The sequence below is a fragment of the Chenopodium quinoa genome, unplaced genomic scaffold (assembly GCF_001683475.1).
Source record: "Chenopodium quinoa cultivar QQ74 unplaced genomic scaffold, ASM168347v1, whole genome shotgun sequence".
Lineage (NCBI taxonomy): Eukaryota > Viridiplantae > Streptophyta > Magnoliopsida > Caryophyllales > Amaranthaceae > Chenopodium > Chenopodium quinoa.
In genome coordinates this window covers 7,721,923-7,740,932 of record NW_018742484.1, presented here as the reverse complement: position 1 = coordinate 7,740,932, position 19,010 = coordinate 7,721,923, and the positions used below count along the sequence as shown (strand labels likewise).

The following is a 19,010-nucleotide window of genomic DNA, read 5'->3' as shown; positions in this document are numbered from 1 at the left end:
TCTTCAAAAAAAAAAAAAAAAAAAAAAAAAAAAAAAGGGATTTATTGCATGTTAAAATGACAAAAGGAAAACGGTACATTGGTCAAAATAACCCCCAATACAAAGAATCATGAAGTTACAACATACACATCTGAACAATACAAAATGGTACTTTGGGTTAGATTTTGGCAATTCCTTCCATTTTAGTTACAGTGAACAAGCTTCGACAGATTCTAAAAAATGTGACCATTCCTCATGCAGATCATGCCAGACAGCACTACTGAAGATACATGATAAAAGTTCTTACAATACTTCGTTGATCTTGGGTTATAGATAATACTGGTCAATGTTCACTTCTTGCAGTGGGTTACAGATGAAAACAAAACTGTGAGAGCTAATCCATATTTGGTGCCGCTATATCTATGTTTAAAGGTGGAACAAGTGGTGGTGATAGGTGCTGCATGGTAATCAGCTCCTCTCTACTATACTTAATCCTTTGATCTATATCAAAATATTGATCAGGGGTTAGATAAAGACCATCACAATACAAATGACTAGCTAGATAAAAGCAGTAAGAATACTATACTTACCTAATGCCTCCTTCTTGAACAAGGTGGGAGATACGGATGACTTTCCTTCTCTTTGTTTCAACTTTGAGGCCTTCAAGCTCTTCTGTGACAGAGCTGCATCAGGGCTGGAGCAGTTAAGGTCTTCTGAAGCTAGAGATAGATGATCATGCCTCACTCTGATACCAGGATACTTCTTAGAGAATGATGTCAGAGAATCAATGGTTAAAAGCCAACACCCTCTTAAATCGAGTACTTCGAGTGTTACAGGTGGGTTGAACAACTCAATTGCCCCATTGGTCAGAAGAGTACCCTGAATGCTAAGTCTCGCCAGCTTTTTTACTTGTGAGAGATATTCCAGGCACTTGTCGGTGAGGGCGGTGCTATTAAGTGATAAATGGCTTAGCTCCCCAAAACCTAGTAGTACATGGACAGCTGCATCATTCAACTTGGTCTTTTCCAAATTCAATCTTTCCAAGTGCTTCAGGTCCTGTAATGCAGCTAGCGAGAAGACTTCATCTTCATTGCTACTCGGATGAGTAAAACCTGACAAATAATGCCATTTCAACTTTTGCTCAACACAATTTAATACTTTGTATCAATAATCTGAGTTCCAAATTACCTTTAATATTTGTATTGCTCAAGTCAAGTGTCTTCAGGGAAGGCATTGTACTCATGTATGCTATGGCAAAATCATCAATTAGTGTGTGAGACAATGACAGAGCTTCAAGGTTAGGAACATGTCCTGCCAAAATTTCCAATCCGGCATTGCTGACTTTTGTGTTGTTCAGATTTAAGTGTCTCAAATTCGCACCTATACAAGAAATTGCTTCAACAGCATCATCTTGTACAGTGCAAGAGCTAAGATCCAAATGTTCTAGAGCAACCATGCAACGCAAAAAACCAAAATTACTAAGAGAGGTGTTTGATAGATTCAAGAAAGACAGACAGCTTGCCTCAATAGTTGAAAAGACTATCTCAGCCTCCGGGAATGAGGACCCATGGGCAATCAGCTTTCTCAGGGTTACTCGATCACTTTTATCTTCCAATGCAGAAAGGATGGTGCAATCACTCATGTTCAAGCTTTGAATAGACTGCAGATTTGGAAAATTGGTGATATTGGTCCAAGCTACATTCAAGAAACTCAACTTGGGAAAGTTCTTTAAAGCTGCAGCCCCTTCATCAGATATTTCACTCCCCCAAACATCAAGATACTCAAGGTTCGTCAATTCCTATTATGCAAAGAAAATAGTGCAATGCATCACATGTTACAGCATTTCTACTGTGAAAAAGTAAAGTATTGCAGGATTAAGAGGCCAGAAACATAAGCATCAACAGAGGGATAAAACCCTACCTGGAGGGAACTCAATGCAAAATCAGAAACAGGCAGCCCTCCTAAGTCCAGTGTAGATAGATTCCGAAGTGCAGAGAGAAGCTTTACACCATCAGCAGTTACTCCTGTCTGTGAGAGGTGAAGTTTCTCTAGTTGTGACAAGGATAGAAGATGCTTTATACCAGAATCAGTGACTTTCATACATCTTGAAAGGTCAAGCTGCTTTAAGCTGGTCATCCCTGAAAATGAGAGATGAGCATGAACAGAAGTTCTCGATATACCAGAAGTTCCAAACAGCAAGTTTTACAGAAAATAAAGACTACTATTCCCTTTTTTTTATTTTTTTAAGAATATCTCATTCCTTCTTTGAAAACACAAACCTGTACTGTGCACAAATCTCTGGCAAGGCATACCAATTTTTTTTTTTTTCTTCCGGAAGGGCCAGGTTAACAATAATCACATCATAACAAGCCACTTAGCCTAGCTATCCGATTGAACCAATACTGTAAAGAACTAGACTTTTGTAGTCCATTTGTCCAACATACATGCATAAATACAACAGGTAATCCATAATTACCAGGATATATCCCATCAAAGAGACTCTTTTACGAAAACAGGATGCCACAAGACATCCAAGAACTTCGAGAACATCAAGGCTAAGGATTTCATGTTCTAATTCAATACTGAAATCATAGTCACACAACTGAACCAGGAAAGAAAACAAAAGTCTCGGAAGAAAATGTACACCTGCAAGAGGCCAAAGCGCAGGGTTATTAATCCTGTAGCAGTCTGCCACATTGAGGGAACGCAAATAAGAAAATGCTCCCAAGTATGCCATCCACTCCGCATCTACTGAGTTCTCCCCGCTTAAATCAACCTCCTCTACGCTAAATTTGAACACTCTACACAAAAATCCACATACAAAGAACAAAATCAAACACTGACCAAATCACAAATGTGAGAGAATAAAAGATAATATCCTATCTTAATTCATCCTATATCACTATTGCGCTAAATTTCAGAGTACATTATAGCTCTGAACACCTAGGCTATTTTATGCTCATTTGGAGTACGAGCTAGGTACACTCGGGTGTATAATTGAAATCGCTAATACACTCTCAATTGAACATCCTCAAAATAATTTAATTTAAAACCAAAGATCCATATACTCTTTCACTATTCAACTAATTAGATTCCTAACCCTCAAACAATGTAATCAGGCAACAAAAACAGAAAATTAAGTTTCAAATTATATAATCATAATCAATTCGTCAATTGAAACAACAGATAAACATAATTCAAACTTGATCAAACAAAATCGAATATCATCAACTTAATCAGTAAATTCTGACTATGAATTGAAGATATAATAATCATCAGATAATACAATAAAATACAATTCAAAAAGAAAGAAAGAGAAACAAACTCGAGCAAGGAAGGAAAGAGAAGACGGCGATGCAAAAGGCGGTGGAGAAGAGCGGAAGCGAGCGGCGAAGGGAGGCGTTCCAGAGATCGGCGCTGCATCCGCCATTTATCGACGGCGTATCTGCTATCAGTCGCAGCATCAATGCACATCCTCGCAAGTCTACTGTCAATATTCGCCATTTTTGTCACTCTTTCTCTCTCCTCAAGCTTACTTCCTTTCATGGCTGTCTTTTGTTGACCACTTTTGTTTTCTACTTCCGTTTGTTAGCTGAGGAGAAAATAACAAGTATTATGCACTTTGGCTTGTCTTCTAATTTCTAAAAAGGTCAATAATTATGGACCCGTTCGGAAACTTGACTCGAAAATGTTGTGTTTTTATCCTACTTTGATTAAATCGGAAAATAACGTGTCAAGTTTAATATAGGTATTGTTGTCCTGATTGATTCATTAAAATATAAGTTAAGATCATAAACAAACATTGTTTAACAACCTAAGATGGCATGACTCAACTAATGTGTTTAGTATGTCTACTTTTAGCTCAACTTTTACTGCTTTAAAAGCAAATTAAAGGTTTAAGGTTTGACTCATCAGATTTTAGATATGTTTAATACAAAGTAATAGTTTATACTTATGTATCAACTAAGTACAATATACTAAATTTGAAAAACCACTTAAAATACAACCTTAGTCCTAAATCGTGCATGATTCTTTCAAAAAAAATTTGCTTAATTATGCAACTAATGCCCTTTGATGAAAATTTTTATTCATTAAAAGTTGAATGCTTGTTGATATTGTATCAACTAATTTTGCTAGACATAATATACTATGTATGTGCAAACACTAATGTAATGCAATCAAGCAATAAGCTAGTCACATAAGCTAATGCTTCCTCTGTTATTGAATAATTGATATAATAGTTTTTTTTTTTTTTTTTTTGCTATTATATTAATTTAATAAAATAAATATGAAAGATGATAAATACAGAATAATAAAAAAGTACGATCAAAATAAAGATCATAAAAGGAGGGATAAATGAAAAAATAGCAAAAAAAAATATCAACCTTTTTTGATATTTATATGATTACATCAAAATCAAAAAATTCATTAATACTTCGTAGTAGATATTCATTGTTGAAATTTAAGCATTGTCCGATATAACAATGAACTAAAGTTGCGATCTTTATAAATTGAGGAAACATATGGATAGACTAGTTAAAGTGAGATTATTAAAAATAAAAATGTGTCAAAGTATAATTGAATTTGAAGCTGCCAAAAAATGAACTTCTCAAAAAATGGCAGCTACCAAAAATTCTCAGGTCCAAGTAACCGCGGCATCCTTAAACGACACGTTGTCCAAATATTACTTGTTACCTTTGATGATGAATCATCCACCGATTAAACTTCTTTATCCACCTTACATCTGTACCCTTTACTTTCAATCTCAGCCGTCCACCTACACCCCCAACTCTTTCAAACTCCCCTGAATTCGGTCATCAGAGTTTGCGATGATATACCACATTCACATTTCTCACTAGCATGTACTGCATACATACTACGTACACACTTTCTAAGCTCAAATTAAATTACCGGTCACCGTTTAACTACTATGAACGGTCACACATTATGACTTATCGTACACTGGCCCTCAATCGTAATCACTATTTTGTATGTTAGATGTATATATCATGTAACAAGAAGATGCTTTTGTACAATATCAATACTGAATAAAGTTGATAATATGTGTATACATTGTTTTGTGGATCATCATTACTCTGTACATAATACGTGTTATGTAAGGTGACAATAGTTTTAAAGTCCTAGACGGTCAAATTAAACTTTGTATGAGAAGATATTATACGTGTCAGTTTAATAAGATTTGTAGTAGAACAGTAGACGGGCTAGTAAACCGAACTACCTAATTGATGAATCCAATACAATGTTTACAAGGATAGACCCTTTACTATGAATCATGCATATGTGTCCATCTTCTATAATATACAATCCTTTCTTTTTACATACACTTAATGAATCACCTCTTTGCCTAGTTATATTGCCTATATATACATTTACATAGAAAGTTGTAGAAACAATAAAACATCTTCCAAACAACCGATGAATCCACTTTTCTTCTATACCACTCTTCTTTCTCTTCTTCATCCTGCTTTTACTAGTGAAGAATTAAATGTATCACCCTACTAAATCCATCAAGTTAAGGGCAGCTAATAAACTTATGATAGGTGTAATACATAACCGCCGCCGCCAACCGAAGAGGACTCTTCGGGGATTGAGGAAAGTTAACCCTAATAAAAACAACAAAACCACCGTGCCGTTTTCGAGTTTGGTCGACGGTAAAGCGGCGAGTTTTAGCAACTCGGCCGCTTCGAGCAGTCCGCAACTAGACAACTACGAGGTGTCCTCATCGTCTTCGTCGTCGTCACCATCGTCTACAACAACGACGTCCCCTCAAGGTAATGAGTTGTATTGTTTTCGGAAACTTGATTACGTAGTGGTTTACTCCGTAAGAAGTATTATTATTTCTCTCTTCAATATTTAATAATTCTTCTTCTTTTTTTTGAGAAAATAATAAATTATTATTTCGCTATCTCTTTTCTATTAGTTTATAATTCCCTATAAATTCTACTTATAAAATAGTTTAGTTTATTTAACTCACCTTTCTAAAAAATTATGTCGCAGTCAAGTTTAAAAAACAGAAGAATTACGATCTTAAAAAGGTTTAGTACCTATTTTTAAAATTTGAAGCATATATCGTGTGTATTTAGATCTGTACGTAAATAGGTCAAGGTTGGAGTAACAATTGTAGATGAAAATAAAAACCCTTTTGCATATTATATATGTTCACGCATGTATGTCTACGTCATACACTTATACATAATAGTGAATTAATAGGACCATGTATATATTCACGACGTATTTATCAACAATTTGTAAATGTTAGTAGTAATAGGTTGGTGATGATATTTTGTCTATTCAATATTCTGATATACTTCTTAAGAGATAGAATACGTTGTATGCGCTTGTGCTAGTCCAATATACTCTTACAGTCTTACCTAGATCAAAGTTGATAATGATAACGAAATAATGAAATACATATGAAGAAAAACGTGTGTTTGTGGCATAAGATTCTAATTTTCCAAAACAAGTTTTGATACTTTGTACATTTAAATCATTTAATTTATTTTTATTTTTTTACAAATTTATACTTCGTATTTATAGATAAGTATATTCCAAATTATGTTATTATTGGCTTACAACATTCCACATTTACACTTCAATTCTATTACTACGTACCATATACTTCGACATTTCGTATCTATCATACCATACAACAAATTAAAGCTAAGAATCTAACATCTCACTAGAATGAATCCCTTCAAGAATGAAATTAAAACATATAGAAGTTAAGTAATTGAATCTGCTTTCAACCTCTCTTATTAGCTTCTATTCTCTGCTTAAATGCTTAATGGTGATTCTGATGAAGGCCTATTCAATATTTCTTATACGTATCATGGAGTATATTTTATTGTAGTGAGTGCATGTTAATTTTAATAATTGTAGTTTTTTTTTTTAATGGATATAATAGTACACGTTTGTTCTTATTTTGTTGGGTTACAAGCAAAGGGCCAAGACACGAGGACAATATGTTAATATAATATAGCTAGACAAAATTTTAAAACTCGCAAAAAATTCAACAAATTAAAACTAATTGACATTCCGTGTATATGTTCTCCTTTACCTATATATATAGCCGGATTCAGATGTAATCCAATTGCACCCTACGCGACAAGAAATAGTTGGAAATTCGGAATGTTGTAAGCAAATAATAATATAATTGAAGTTTGCACCATAATTAAAAAAAAAAAAAATTCCACTTGATTGATCATTCAATTCACATACTCCTCATCAGGCCGAGGGATAAGGGCGAGTTCCCTTGTACCAAAAGTCTTTGACCTGTACTACTAATACAAGTGGTAGTATAATAATTAACCAACCAATAGCAGAATACTAATACTATAGTATATATATTTATATGCAGATGATCATCATAACAGTGTTAGTGAAGGGGAGCCAACATTGGGTATGGTTAGAACTGAGGAGCAAACCATAAATGAACCGACAAACACCACCATCTCTCACGGCGTAATCTCCGTGATCGGACGCCGAAGATCCATGGAGGATGCTGTGACTATTGCCCCTGCCCTAGTCCAAGTCACTAAATTCCATCCCAGCATGAGAAACAGCTTGTCCGATGAGTTGATGAGTTATGATTTCTTCGCCGTGTATGATGGACACGGGAGCCACAGGGTAGCACAAAGGTGTAAGGAGAGGCTCCACCACGTCGTGGCTGAGCAACTCCTTAACGCGGGCCGAGTGGATCACTGGGAGAGTGTGATGACCACCAGCTTTTCTAAGATGGAAGGTGAGGTAGCAGCGGAGGCCGAGGAGGCGGTAGAGTCTACCGCATTGGTGGTTATGGTAGGCAAGGAGGAGATTGTGGTGGCTAATTGTGGTTATTCTAGAGCTGTGTTGTTCTGTGACGGCGCCGCATTGCCCTTATCACGTGATCGTAAGGTTAGATCTCGTTTCACTTTCTAATAAACAACCATAAGCTAAGGTTTCTGCTTATCCAACTTTTGCTATTTTAATCATCTTTGATGCCCCTTGTACATATGATTCAACTTATCTAGTCATGATTTTTAATTTGTTACCAATTTTATACTTCATACATCGTATAATGATTCAACTTATCTAGTCATTATTTTTAATTTCTTACAAATACAAAATTTATACTCCATACATTGCATAATGATATACTTGTATCATATAAGTATGATAAGTTTCAGACTTCAAAATCACCACATCATAATGATCTTATCTATTTATCTCAAAATCCACGTCTAAATGATTGTTCATCACCAATTCATTTATTTGTGGCTAGGATCATTGCGTTGTGGACTCGTGGTGGTCTAATATCACCTAATTTATAATTCCTCTTCTTTTTTTTTAAATTGAGCGTTCAACTGGTTTTTAAAGGGGATTAGGTTAAATGGCTAACATGTTAGGTACTGCGGAATAAAAGATAAAAGTTTTTTTTTTTTTTTTTCTCTCTCTCTCTCTCTATTCGGCTTCACCTCATTTTATACCGAGTAATTCGTATGTTTTTGGAGCAACGTGTAAGGTATTAGAGGTTTCCTTCACAGAAAAGGATATGCTCTTGACTCTTGACCCTTGAGGGTTCTGCCGTTCTATTGCCTCTATAGTTGGGAGCTAGCCACTCTTACAATTTTACCTTGCCTTTAATGTAGATTCTCTGCTTATGTTGTACGGAGTACATCATTTATAGATAAATGTGCAAGGATCATAACCATAATGGTATGTAACCTCTAGCTAAGAAATTAGAGACCAAGTTCATTATTACATTGAGAAATTATGAGTAAATTTGCGGGTAATAAAAAAACTACTCCGTAGAATACTTTAATGTGTATGGTCCTAATTAAAAGACTACAATGACTAGCAAAATAAATTGTGCCAGAAAGAAACGATTGTCATTTTTACAAAAATAATGTCCTAGCAAAAATTTGGCCTTAGATCAAATTCCTAAATTTAAGACTATTAAGAGTGCCTTTTTATTAGTAGTTCTGTGTGTGAACCTCCAAGATTTCAGTATATGGTCATTGAAAAAGCTTATTCTCCAATATTTGATCACGATAATGATTTGAACCATATGAATCTAATAATTTCTTCCTCCTTGTGAATGCGGCCTGATGGACGAGATGGAGTCAATGTGATGTCCGTTCCTGAGGTGACAGTCCACAAGCGCAGCGCATCAGAATTCTTCATGGTGATTGCTAGTGACGGTTTATGGGACGTGGTTTCCAACGAAACAGCCTGCGACTTAGTGAGGAAGTGCTGTTCGGGTGAAGTAGTTAGTAGAAGAATGGTGGAAGGCTCAATAGGCAACTGTGCAGCTGCTTCTGCTGGAATGCTCGTGGAGTTAGCTCTTGCTCGCGGCAGCCAAGATAATATTAGTGTCATAGTGGTTGAATTCAGCAAGGCTCAAGGCAATGCCGGAAGCTCAGCTACCTGATTGATAGTCTGAAACTTAGTTGTATGGCTAATTATTTTAACCCTTCCCTGAATTACATTATGCACTATACTCTTACAATGTGTAAGTGTGCAATAGTAATGTTCTTCCTTGACTTACTAAGAGCAAGAAACGTTTTGTTGGGAGTGTTAAAATCATTTCCCGTCTTTAGCATACGTGTATCATATTAGACTTTCAGTACTCTCCTTGTTATATTGTGTTTTTTTATCTATCGATTACTCTGCAGTACGATAGTTTTAGCATGTAGAAGAGAAGTTGGATGTTTTTCTTAAGACATGAATCAGTAACTGGTTTATAATTTCTGAGAGTTGTACACTGAGATTTTTAACCAATTGTATGTGATTTTTGTCTTAACATAATTATCAATTAACAGTTTTTGGCTTTTATCGGCCAGGCTCATTGATCAATAGCTTCATTTTTTTTGCCTTAGTAATATCTTGCATCTCCATATACCTTTGTTCTTTCACGGTGTATTGGATTCCTTGCAGTATATTATTATGTTCGGATTGGTTATCTAATGCAAGAGAGAAGACAACGAGGTACTTTTACGTTTGTACAATTGTACTCTTTCTGATAACCTTACTGGCTGAACCGTACCACTTCAACTGCAGCCTGTGGCAGCACAGTATCGAAGAACGTTTCCCTATTTCTAGACCCAATAAGTCATACAACTATATGCTACTATATATATACTATTTTAGGATGTTTGAAAGAATAGAGAAGCCTTCCAATTGATGTTGTTTATACTCCTTTCGAATTTTAATAACCTTACTGAAAACTGCAGCTTGTGACATAACCGGATAGCCCTGTATAACTGTATTTAGTTTCAATCGTTCGAAGATTGAAAAACATTCCTTTTCTGCGGAACCAATAGTCACATATACAATATACTCCTACTTCTTAAGAATGTTCGAAAATATTATTAAAAAGCCCAACTTTTATTAAGTTAAGGGTATTTGTGAATAAAATAGGGCGATTTAACTACGGATTGCTGGAAGAAAAAAAAAAAAAAAAAAAAGGTAGTTAATTGGTTTTTATACTTGCAAATAATTAGGAATTTCTAAAAGGCATCAAATGTTTTTGTTCATGATTCCTAATGCCTTATCTGATCAGAATAAGCTTAAATTGTTCTTCCCCTTCAAGCAGGAGGCCTTGCCCAGTGATGCATTTTTGCATTTAAGGAGCCTTGGATATTCTCATACAGGACTAGTATACAGAACAGGCCCTTAGTTATTCACCTTGATCATATTAATCGTGCCAAATCAAAGATTTAGATAAATTAAACAAAGGCATTGCCCAAATCATGGCGTTGTAGCTAGTGCAGCTAGCAACTCCACAACAAATAAAAGTCCAACACCTAAACCTTTAGACCCGATTGCGTATTATAACGCGAACCACTTGGCTCAACTAAGGAAAAGCTATAATTGCAAACATCTACAAGCATTTTGACCAACCCCAATACATGTACCGCGCTGACAGTAACGCCGGTAATGCTCCAAGCCTATCACAGTGTGATCCCAACCACTTGGCTCAACAATAGAACAGACGAACTGCAAAATGCTAACACCAAACAGCTACAACATTTCGATCTGGCCCAAACATGCATCGCAATGACAGTAGTGCCCCAAGCCTTAGGGCATATTCCAACCTCAACCCGTCAACTGACTAACTGAGCCAATAACAATGGCATACACAAATCCAACATCCCAGCTCAGTGTGTAAACTTGAGAGAGAAAAGTAGGATAAAATGTCAACTTTGAGCAATTACATTAGAATTTGCGGTCTAAAATAACAATCTTACTGCATTAGATAAAGTATGACATAGATTGTCATTTCTTTGATTAATGATACCAACAAGTAGATGAGCATAAGAAGGGGTGAAATAAAATTCTTAAAAGAATTAGAGCCAGAAAACAATAATACACCATTACACAAATGCTGAAATCTATACTCATTCAAACCAGAAAAGAAAATAAAATGTTGTAGAGTTTACAACGTCAAACACAAAACATGACGAAAAAGTCACACCTTAGAAGCACTCTCTATAGAACTACATGAAAGGAACTAAAAAAAGACTCCCAACAAGTTTCTCACTCTTCTCTCTTTTACACATCTTACTCTTGCAAATTCTATATATATAAGCAGCGAAGGCGAGGAGAAAGAGGATGAGCACTCATATTTAATTCGTCTCTTCACACCTTTCGTCCTCCAACCTTACACTCTTATTTACCCTAAAGCTTTCTTCTCCTACAGCCCTATTATCATCCAGTGATATATGTAGAACTATTAACTCAAAAAGAAAAAGAAAAAGGATAATAACTTGACTGGATTCTAGTATACGCTGCACAATTGTTACATCAACCCCAAGTTCATGAAAAATAAACTTGTGTTCCTGTTCTTGCTGAACTTACAGCCGTTTTTCCTTAGGAAAGGTTGTAACTTGAGACTGAAACACTAGCAGGAGTTGAAGCGTGGATGTAAACAAACTCAAGGCTCTTTCCAGCTGATAAGGCGCTCATCCATGCTGGGAAGCTGTAAGTATTTCCATACTTTGAAAGACCCCAAACAGGACCATAAAGCTTGTTAATAGACAGCTTCATGTCCTTGATTGTTTTGTTAGACTTGTTAGTCACTGTTGTGGAGTATCTGTAGTATGTTCTTCCTTGGTGAACCCAGGAAGTTGTGACCTTCTGGTTGATGGAAAGGTGAGCAGATGATGAAGCTGCAAAGGAAAAAAAAAAAAACAATTCGTTAAAGGTGAAATAAGCCCTTTACTTTGCTGCAGCCACACCCAAGATCAAGTTTAATTTGTTTCTTAATAGTCATTTAAGGAAAGTAAATCAGTACCTGGAGCATGAACTGGTTTCACTTGTCGTGCTGGAGTAGGATAGAACTTTCGCACAGGAGTAGGCTTTGCCTTAGGTGCAGGAGTTGGTTTGGCCTTTGGTGCCGGTGTTGGCTTAACATTTGGTATTTGAACTGCAAATTGTCGAAGTCATTGTTAAATACTCACATTCGATCCACTTAATATATTTCTGAGAGTTCTAGATTGTGGCCATTGAATTTACCTGGAAGTAGCTGGTTGTAACCACTGTGACCAGTCAGACGAGCCAGAACACCAATAAGAGGAGCATTGTTATAGGTAGCTGGCTCAGTTTGCTCGTAATTGTCTCTTTCATCAGCAAAGTTATCATAGGCATCAGGCCCACCAACGGTAGCACCAGTAAGAACATTGGGATCACTTGATTTCATGCCATACCAAGTTGCATAACCTCCCCTGCAAGTGACAAATGTGGGGTTCTTCTTGTAGGAAACAATGGATGAAGCTCGGTGATGAACATGTTGTGGGTAGTTGCTTCCATATCCCACCATGTAACTTGTTGCTCTTGGGTTGTCTCCAAGGATGTAATCAATCTGGAGTTTAAGAAATTAGCAAAAGCAGTCTGAATCAATGGTGATTTCTCAAAATAAGGACAAACTCATCAAGGCCTAAGCATAATAAGAAGCACCGTAGTCAAGAAGCACATAATCATACCTGAGACTTGGCAAATGAGAAGAGCTCAGTTGGGGCAACTCGACCAGCAGAACACTGCATGCTTGAGTGAGCAGAGGTAAGGTAGTCTGAGTAAACGGTGAGAAGGAAGGATGCACCGGTGACAAACTGCAAGTTGTTCCACCTCTGACGGAAGATTAGTCCACCGGGTGTTTTCTGAACATTTTTGCTTCCCCTCCCAAGGCATGCACACAAAAAGTATTCTGCCTTCTGCTGGTATCTCTCGAATACTGATCTGTAGGGTCCTGCCTTGCCTTGCATCAAGAACTGTAATACAGAATTTGCCATATCATCAATTAGAAATGTAAATTATTAAAAACAGAATTACAACAGTCAATTCTATCTATGAAGCCCATCAATATATTTCAGTCAGATGGAAGGTATTTACCTTGGAAACGAGGACTTGAACACCGGCATACTTGACATCCCACCCGAATTCAGTCATTGCCCAGCCAGTTCCACCCAAAGCTTCAGCATTTTTGGCAAGGTAGCCCAAGTAGTATTGGTCATTGGTTGCCTTGTACATCCATGCAGCAGCCCATAGTAGCTCATCCTACACAAATTATAAACACCATCATCATTAATTTGAAAAAAAAAAAACTTTAACTTGTAATTTAAAGTTTATAACACATACAGAATACTCCAAGAACTCCGTATCAATTTTAATTTGTTACTTACAAAGTTCGGAGTACTACTTCAACCAAGTTACAAAGTCATATCCAAAAGCAAACGAATGTCAAAGATGTCAAAAATTGTCCTATAATATGTTGTGAAACCAATTCTGATTCTAAGTCATACAAAGTGATTGTTGGGCCAAGGAAGTCTGATAAAGAGTAAGGCTAAATGGCATTTGTCCTCAACGGGAATACAAGTTCATATCCTTAATCGGTATAATAGCTAACAAATCGTTAGCCATTAATGCGATTTTGAGAAGTTGGTTAAGCATCATTATTTAATGTTGATGGTAATGTGCATTAAATAATTCTACTTATGACTGTACTAATTACCGAATTTAATTTAAGTAGGAGAGTGAAAATCCATACCGCATAACCACTGACTGAACGATAGTACTTCTGAGCCACAGTAATACTGCTGTCATATTTGCCCCTGTACTTGTCAGCAAACTCAAACAACTGCACAACAAAATTCATTCATAATCAAACAAAAGGTAAACAGTGGCATGCCATGTAATTATGAAAATAAGTGAAGGGTAATTGTGGGAAAATATGTTTGTCTCAAATTTGTTAGGATATTACGCTACCGACAGTTGATGTCACGTGACCCCGTTTGAAGATTTTGCACTTTTACCGGATCTTAGAACATACGGCTGTGATTTAATTTGGGCCTTTTTGGGCCATCGTAGAATCTACGGTACAGATCCTGATCTGGTCCCAAACCCAACCTCTAAATCTGTACGACAGTGATTAAATTAGTTTTGCATTGAATGCTCCCATATACCCGCCGAAATTTATTTACCCGTATTCTAGCAATACTTTATATAATCTTTTTTCAATTTTAAAAAATTTGATTGGTATTATTTGTCTGATTTATATGTCCCCCTACTACCACGAGAATACATTGTATTACTAATTCAAATTACATTAAGATTCTTTTTGTTTGGCTGAATTGAACTAAATCAAAAATAGAATAATGAACTGAATTGAGTTGAGTTGAGCTAAACTGAATTGAAAATAAGCTTGAAAGAACAGTGTGATAATTATATCCATCCCGAACTCTGGTAACACGCTTGGAGGGTGACAATATTATCATCCGTAATTTTGACACTTTGTAAGTTAACTTAAAGTTCCCAAGGGGCAATTACTTAAAGTTCCCAAGGGGCAATTAGTACGGAGTAGTAGTAAGATTAGTCAAAGTCCAAATGTAAAATGACACCTTGGAATTAGAAATGCGTGCTTAGAACTCTAATATCGATGTATTCAACATAAAACTTTCATTAACATTTTCATAAAAATCATGCGTGGTAAAATGAATTATTTATGACTATGAAATGTAAATTTGCCTTTTATTTTATTTTATTTTATTTTTAATTATTTAATTTCTGTTTCTAGGTTGACCACTTTAAAAAAGCAATAGGGCAAGCGGTTAGGAAATAAATGTAGGGTAATGTTTAAGGGTTATGCTTAATACATTATTATATTTCTTAAAATAAAAATAATTTGTAAATATATGATAAATTTACGCGTAAATTAATGTAATAAATACTTGATTTTATCAAATATTACTATTTTTGGCTTCTTATTCATAGCTTTTAGGACTATTTATTATTTTCCATAAATGCATAGTATAGGGTTGTTTTTGCTGAAGTAGCCCACACTAAGCAACACAGCACCCTACGCAATGCCTCACATAGAAAGAGAAAAAGTGTTCTGCCACAGTAACCGTCTCATAACTTCCGCTTTGGCCATCAATTTTCATATCATAACCATTTAATGAAGGTGAAACACACACACACTCGTACACAGTCACACACCACTTTCACTTATTTATGTCGCCCACTGGCCTTTTATCTTATCATCCATCACCTATTAAACCCGAAATCGCATTCATATTATCTGATCACTTAACTATGTTAATTTAATTATTTATTCGTTTAAGGTATAAGGTTCTTTTTAAGTGATGTTTAATAAGAATTGGCTAACCATAATTAGACCGTTTTAATGAGATTTGTGTTGTCACATTCACGCTATTAATGCAAGCATAATTTGGTAGGTTAGTGGCCTAGTACCGGACATATTGAACATACTCCTTATTATTTACCAACTTTGTTAACCAAGCTCTTGTTTATACTTTACCAACTGAGCTAGATGACATACATTAATCAGCTCGTGTTATGTATAGATTTTTTATTATAAAAAAAAGGTATACCTGACGAGCATGAGTAAGAAGTTCTCTGGCGTAAGCAGGGTTAGAGCGGTGAAAGACGATGGAGGCAGCAGCCATGGCGGCGGCTGTTTCACCAGCAAGATCCGAACCGGGTCGGCTTGGGTCAATCTTGTAGGCGGATCGGTCAGTGGTCATATCTTCTGGCCTTTGCCAACAGTAATGGTCAGTGTTACCATCTCCAACCTATATTTGGTCAAATATTAATTTACATAAATTTTTGTTAACATTCCACTTAAAATTTAAGTATATAACCATTTCCAATGCATTCCAACTCAAATCAAACTTTGTTTTTACTTTCAAATTTTAGCTAACTTATTAATTAGAATACCTAATTTCAGTTAAGAAAACAGAAACAATAATAAACTAACAAAGAGAATACTTGTAATACACAAACTCCTCTGGATTTTGGTAGCTCGAAAAATCAACAATGATAATATTTAAATTACAATTTTTGAGTAATTAATGATTAATGATATGTACTCTTATTATAATGGGGTTAAATTGTACTCCATATCTAAAGAAAAGTATTTAAGCACAACAAATAGAATACTTTGTTGAGCATTTTGTTTGGTTCCTCTCAATTGAAGTAAAAACAGAGCACTCTGTTTCACATGAGAATGATTATATTTTAGAGTACAATTTGCACAAACATTACCAAACAAGAAAAAGTTTTGTTCAATAAACTTGTACTACTATCCCTATTTTCATAGAAAATCAATTTGCCTTGTATACAACACGTCAACCAAAAATCACACACTTTCTCCATTTTGGCAACACTTTTGACTTTTACCCTAATCAAATACACTACTTAAATTTCAATGATTTATAATCATGAAAAAAAACAGTCACATGAATCTTATTAGGTTTATCTTATGTTTATTCTCATAACAAGTACAAATTCATAATTCGTGTATTAATAAGCGTGAAAGTCAAAACGTTTAATCCGTTATTAGCCAGATTTATTTGTTTAAAACAATCTTTTGTAACAACAACCACATTAACAATAATTTAATGTTATTATTATTATTATTATTATTAATAATAATAATAACAAATTAATAGTAGGTAAAATACAAAAATGAAGAAATTACCTCTCCATAAAGAACATTGGGCTCAGGGTGGGCCTTAATAAAATAATCAGTACCCCACTTAATAGCTTCAAGAGCATGGCCAAGTTCACCATTAGAAGCCATTTGTCCTCCATACTCAATGACACTCCATGACATCATTGTTACTGTAAACGCCATTGGTAGTCCAAACTTCACATTGTCACCTGCATCATAGTATCCTCCCACCAGATCCACCTATACATCACCATTTCATCTTTAGCACACAATTCATTCTACAATATTCTGATTAACTACCCATTCACCTAATTACCACCTAGTCGACATTACGTTACTAGTTCAAATTACATTATTATCACGTGTTGCAAGTTGTAATGTTACTGGTTCAAATTACATTATCGACGTGACTATTGAGACTTACCCCGCTGGTCTTGCCGTCATTTAAACCAGAATGAGATCTCCAAGTGACCCTTTGATTATGGGGAAGTACCCCAGATCTTTGGGCTTCATAAAACAGAATGCCCTTACTTAAGGCATCACCATAGTTATGAGCAGCAAACACCATTGGAACACACAATAGTACCAAAACAAACAAACTACCCATTTTCATTTTCTTCATTGATTAATCCAATACTATACCACTTCTTCAAATTCTGGCAAAAATTCCCAGAAATTTTTTCACCAAAAAAAACAAAAAGTGTAAGATTGCTGCTATACTTGTGAAATTAACACAATGTTGGTGTGATTTATCACTAAAAATTGATAAACCCACCAAGAAAATGAGGAGAGATAGTTGAAAAAGGAGTAAATTTAGAGAGGGAAAGAAGTGAAGAGAGAGAAAGAGAAGAAGAGGAGTGAGGGAAGCTAGGAGGAGGTGAAGGGGGTCTATATAAGAAAAGAGGGCTAAGGAAGGTGCCAATTGTGCAGAAAAACAGGCAAAGATTATTTAATGTCAATTCAATTTTTTTAAAAATTTTTTCATGAAATTAGTATTTTCTTTTTTTATTTAAATTTATATTTTTGGAAATGAAAAATAAAAAAATGAAAAGAGAAAACGGTTGAGAAAAGGGGCAGAGTCGTGTGGGAATGGTTCCCTCGTCTTTACTGGGAAGGGTCGGTGTGGACTTAACGGAAGAAGGAAAGGGGGTAAATTTTATTTATTTTTTTACTGTGGTTAATAGTTGGACAGTTTATTTAGGTTTTACAAGTATGATATGGACAAAAAAAGATCCAAATGAGTCATAAATTTATGTTTGTTTTACTCATTTGAGTTGAATTGGAGCATTTAATTTTACCTCTGTTGGTGGAGAATTTATTACTTTTGTCAATGGAGATGTGGGATGGGAACTCATGTTGTTTGGACTTTGAGGGATTGTTTCATATTACGATTGAGGCTGGTCAAAACAGCTCAAAAATAGTCTTAATTGCTTTTATTTTGAAGTATTGGAAGAATAACTCTATGTCCCTATTGAACTGATATATCTCACATGTCTATCTAGTTCATCTTTACAATTCAGACACATTGGAAGAGGAAATGACATTTATAGTTTGTAATTCTTAAAATGTTACTCCCTTCTTTTTTTTAATAAGTGCTTTACTTTCCTTTTTCTTGAAATTACATGTTAGATGTTGACTTGTATTTAATAATTGATTTAATTGCTTGAATTCACTTTTACCTCATTATACAAATCCCACAAATATATAAATACTATAATAGCATAAGCATTTGAAATACAATTGACAATATTTACTTGTCGTGATCATGGTTTTAATTGGGTTACTATAACCAACACCGTAAATACAATCATGACCTTATTTTATTTATAATTACGATTGTACCCAAACTAGCTATTGATTTTAATTTTGACATTTAAAGAAGGTGCTCTGTCAATTTAGGTATTCAAGTCGGGTTCGGGTTGGGTCAAATTAGGTCTTGTGTCAAATCAAATCCAGGTTATGTCGTGTCAATTTAGCCTCCAGATCGGGTTTAGGTTCGGGTCGGGTTGGGTCGATTTCGGTTTAGGTTATTTCGAGTCGTTCATCCTTTTGAGTATAGGTT

At 35.3% G+C, this 19,010-nt stretch overlaps 3 protein-coding genes across 3 annotated transcripts; 1 reads left to right on the top strand and 2 right to left on the bottom strand.

The window, feature by feature from the left end:
- Positions 1-6: 6 nt before the first annotated feature.
- On the bottom strand, positions 7-3,605 carry LOC110719677. The gene is made up of 6 exons (XM_021898657.1): positions 3,305-3,605; positions 2,626-2,780; positions 1,900-2,117; positions 1,168-1,777; positions 570-1,091; positions 7-480 (listed from the first exon to the last, which is right to left on the bottom strand). Exons 1-6 carry the CDS (start codon positions 3,523-3,525, stop codon positions 374-376), a joined length of 1,833 nt encoding a protein of 610 aa, XP_021754349.1. The 5' UTR covers positions 3,526-3,605; the 3' UTR covers positions 7-373.
- Positions 3,606-5,332: 1,727 nt separating this feature from the next.
- Positions 5,333-9,669, top strand: LOC110719675 (probable protein phosphatase 2C 8). The gene is made up of 3 exons (XM_021898654.1): positions 5,333-5,771; positions 7,358-7,893; positions 9,083-9,669. The coding sequence occupies exons 1-3, from the start codon at positions 5,486-5,488 to the stop codon at positions 9,407-9,409; spliced, it is 1,149 nt and encodes a 382-aa protein (XP_021754346.1). The 5' UTR covers positions 5,333-5,485; the 3' UTR covers positions 9,410-9,669.
- A 1,685-nt stretch (positions 9,670-11,354) lies between these two features.
- Positions 11,355-17,945, bottom strand: LOC110719674 (endoglucanase 6-like). Its single transcript, XM_021898653.1, has 9 exons — positions 17,373-17,945; positions 16,976-17,188; positions 15,867-16,067; positions 14,024-14,113; positions 13,369-13,533; positions 12,963-13,247; positions 12,496-12,841; positions 12,275-12,406; positions 11,355-12,149 (listed from the first exon to the last, which is right to left on the bottom strand). Exons 1-9 carry the CDS (start codon positions 17,568-17,570, stop codon positions 11,851-11,853), a joined length of 1,929 nt encoding a protein of 642 aa, XP_021754345.1. The 5' UTR covers positions 17,571-17,945; the 3' UTR covers positions 11,355-11,850.
- Positions 17,946-19,010: the final 1,065 nt, after the last annotated feature.

Excerpts from the sequence above, each read along its gene's own strand:
- LOC110719677 (XM_021898657.1), bottom strand. The coding sequence starts at position 3,525 with ATGAAAGGAAGTAAGCTTGAGGAGAGAGAAAGAGTGACAAAAATGGCG. Across the intron at positions 2,781-3,304 it reads CTCTTTCCTTCCTTGCTCGA|AGTGTTCAAATTTAGCGTAG; the intron begins GTTTGTTTCTCT and ends ATTTTTGTGTAG. Across the intron at positions 1,778-1,899 it reads TTGCATTGAGTTCCCTCCAG|GAATTGACGAACCTTGAGTA; the intron begins GTAGGGTTTTAT and ends TTTGCATAATAG.
- LOC110719675 (XM_021898654.1), top strand. The coding sequence starts at position 5,486 with ATGTATCACCCTACTAAATCCATCAAGTTAAGGGCAGCTAATAAACTT. Across the intron at positions 5,772-7,357 it reads AACAACGACGTCCCCTCAAG|ATGATCATCATAACAGTGTT; the intron begins GTAATGAGTTGT and ends ATTTATATGCAG. Across the intron at positions 7,894-9,082 it reads CCTTATCACGTGATCGTAAG|CCTGATGGACGAGATGGAGT; the intron begins GTTAGATCTCGT and ends TTGTGAATGCGG.
- LOC110719674 (XM_021898653.1), bottom strand. The coding sequence starts at position 17,570 with ATGAAGAAAATGAAAATGGGTAGTTTGTTTGTTTTGGTACTATTGTGT. Across the intron at positions 16,068-16,975 it reads CCAATGTTCTTTATGGAGAG|GTTGGAGATGGTAACACTGA; the intron begins GTAATTTCTTCA and ends GACCAAATATAG. Across the intron at positions 14,114-15,866 it reads TTCTTACTCATGCTCGTCAG|TTGTTTGAGTTTGCTGACAA; the intron begins GTATACCTTTTT and ends TTTGTTGTGCAG.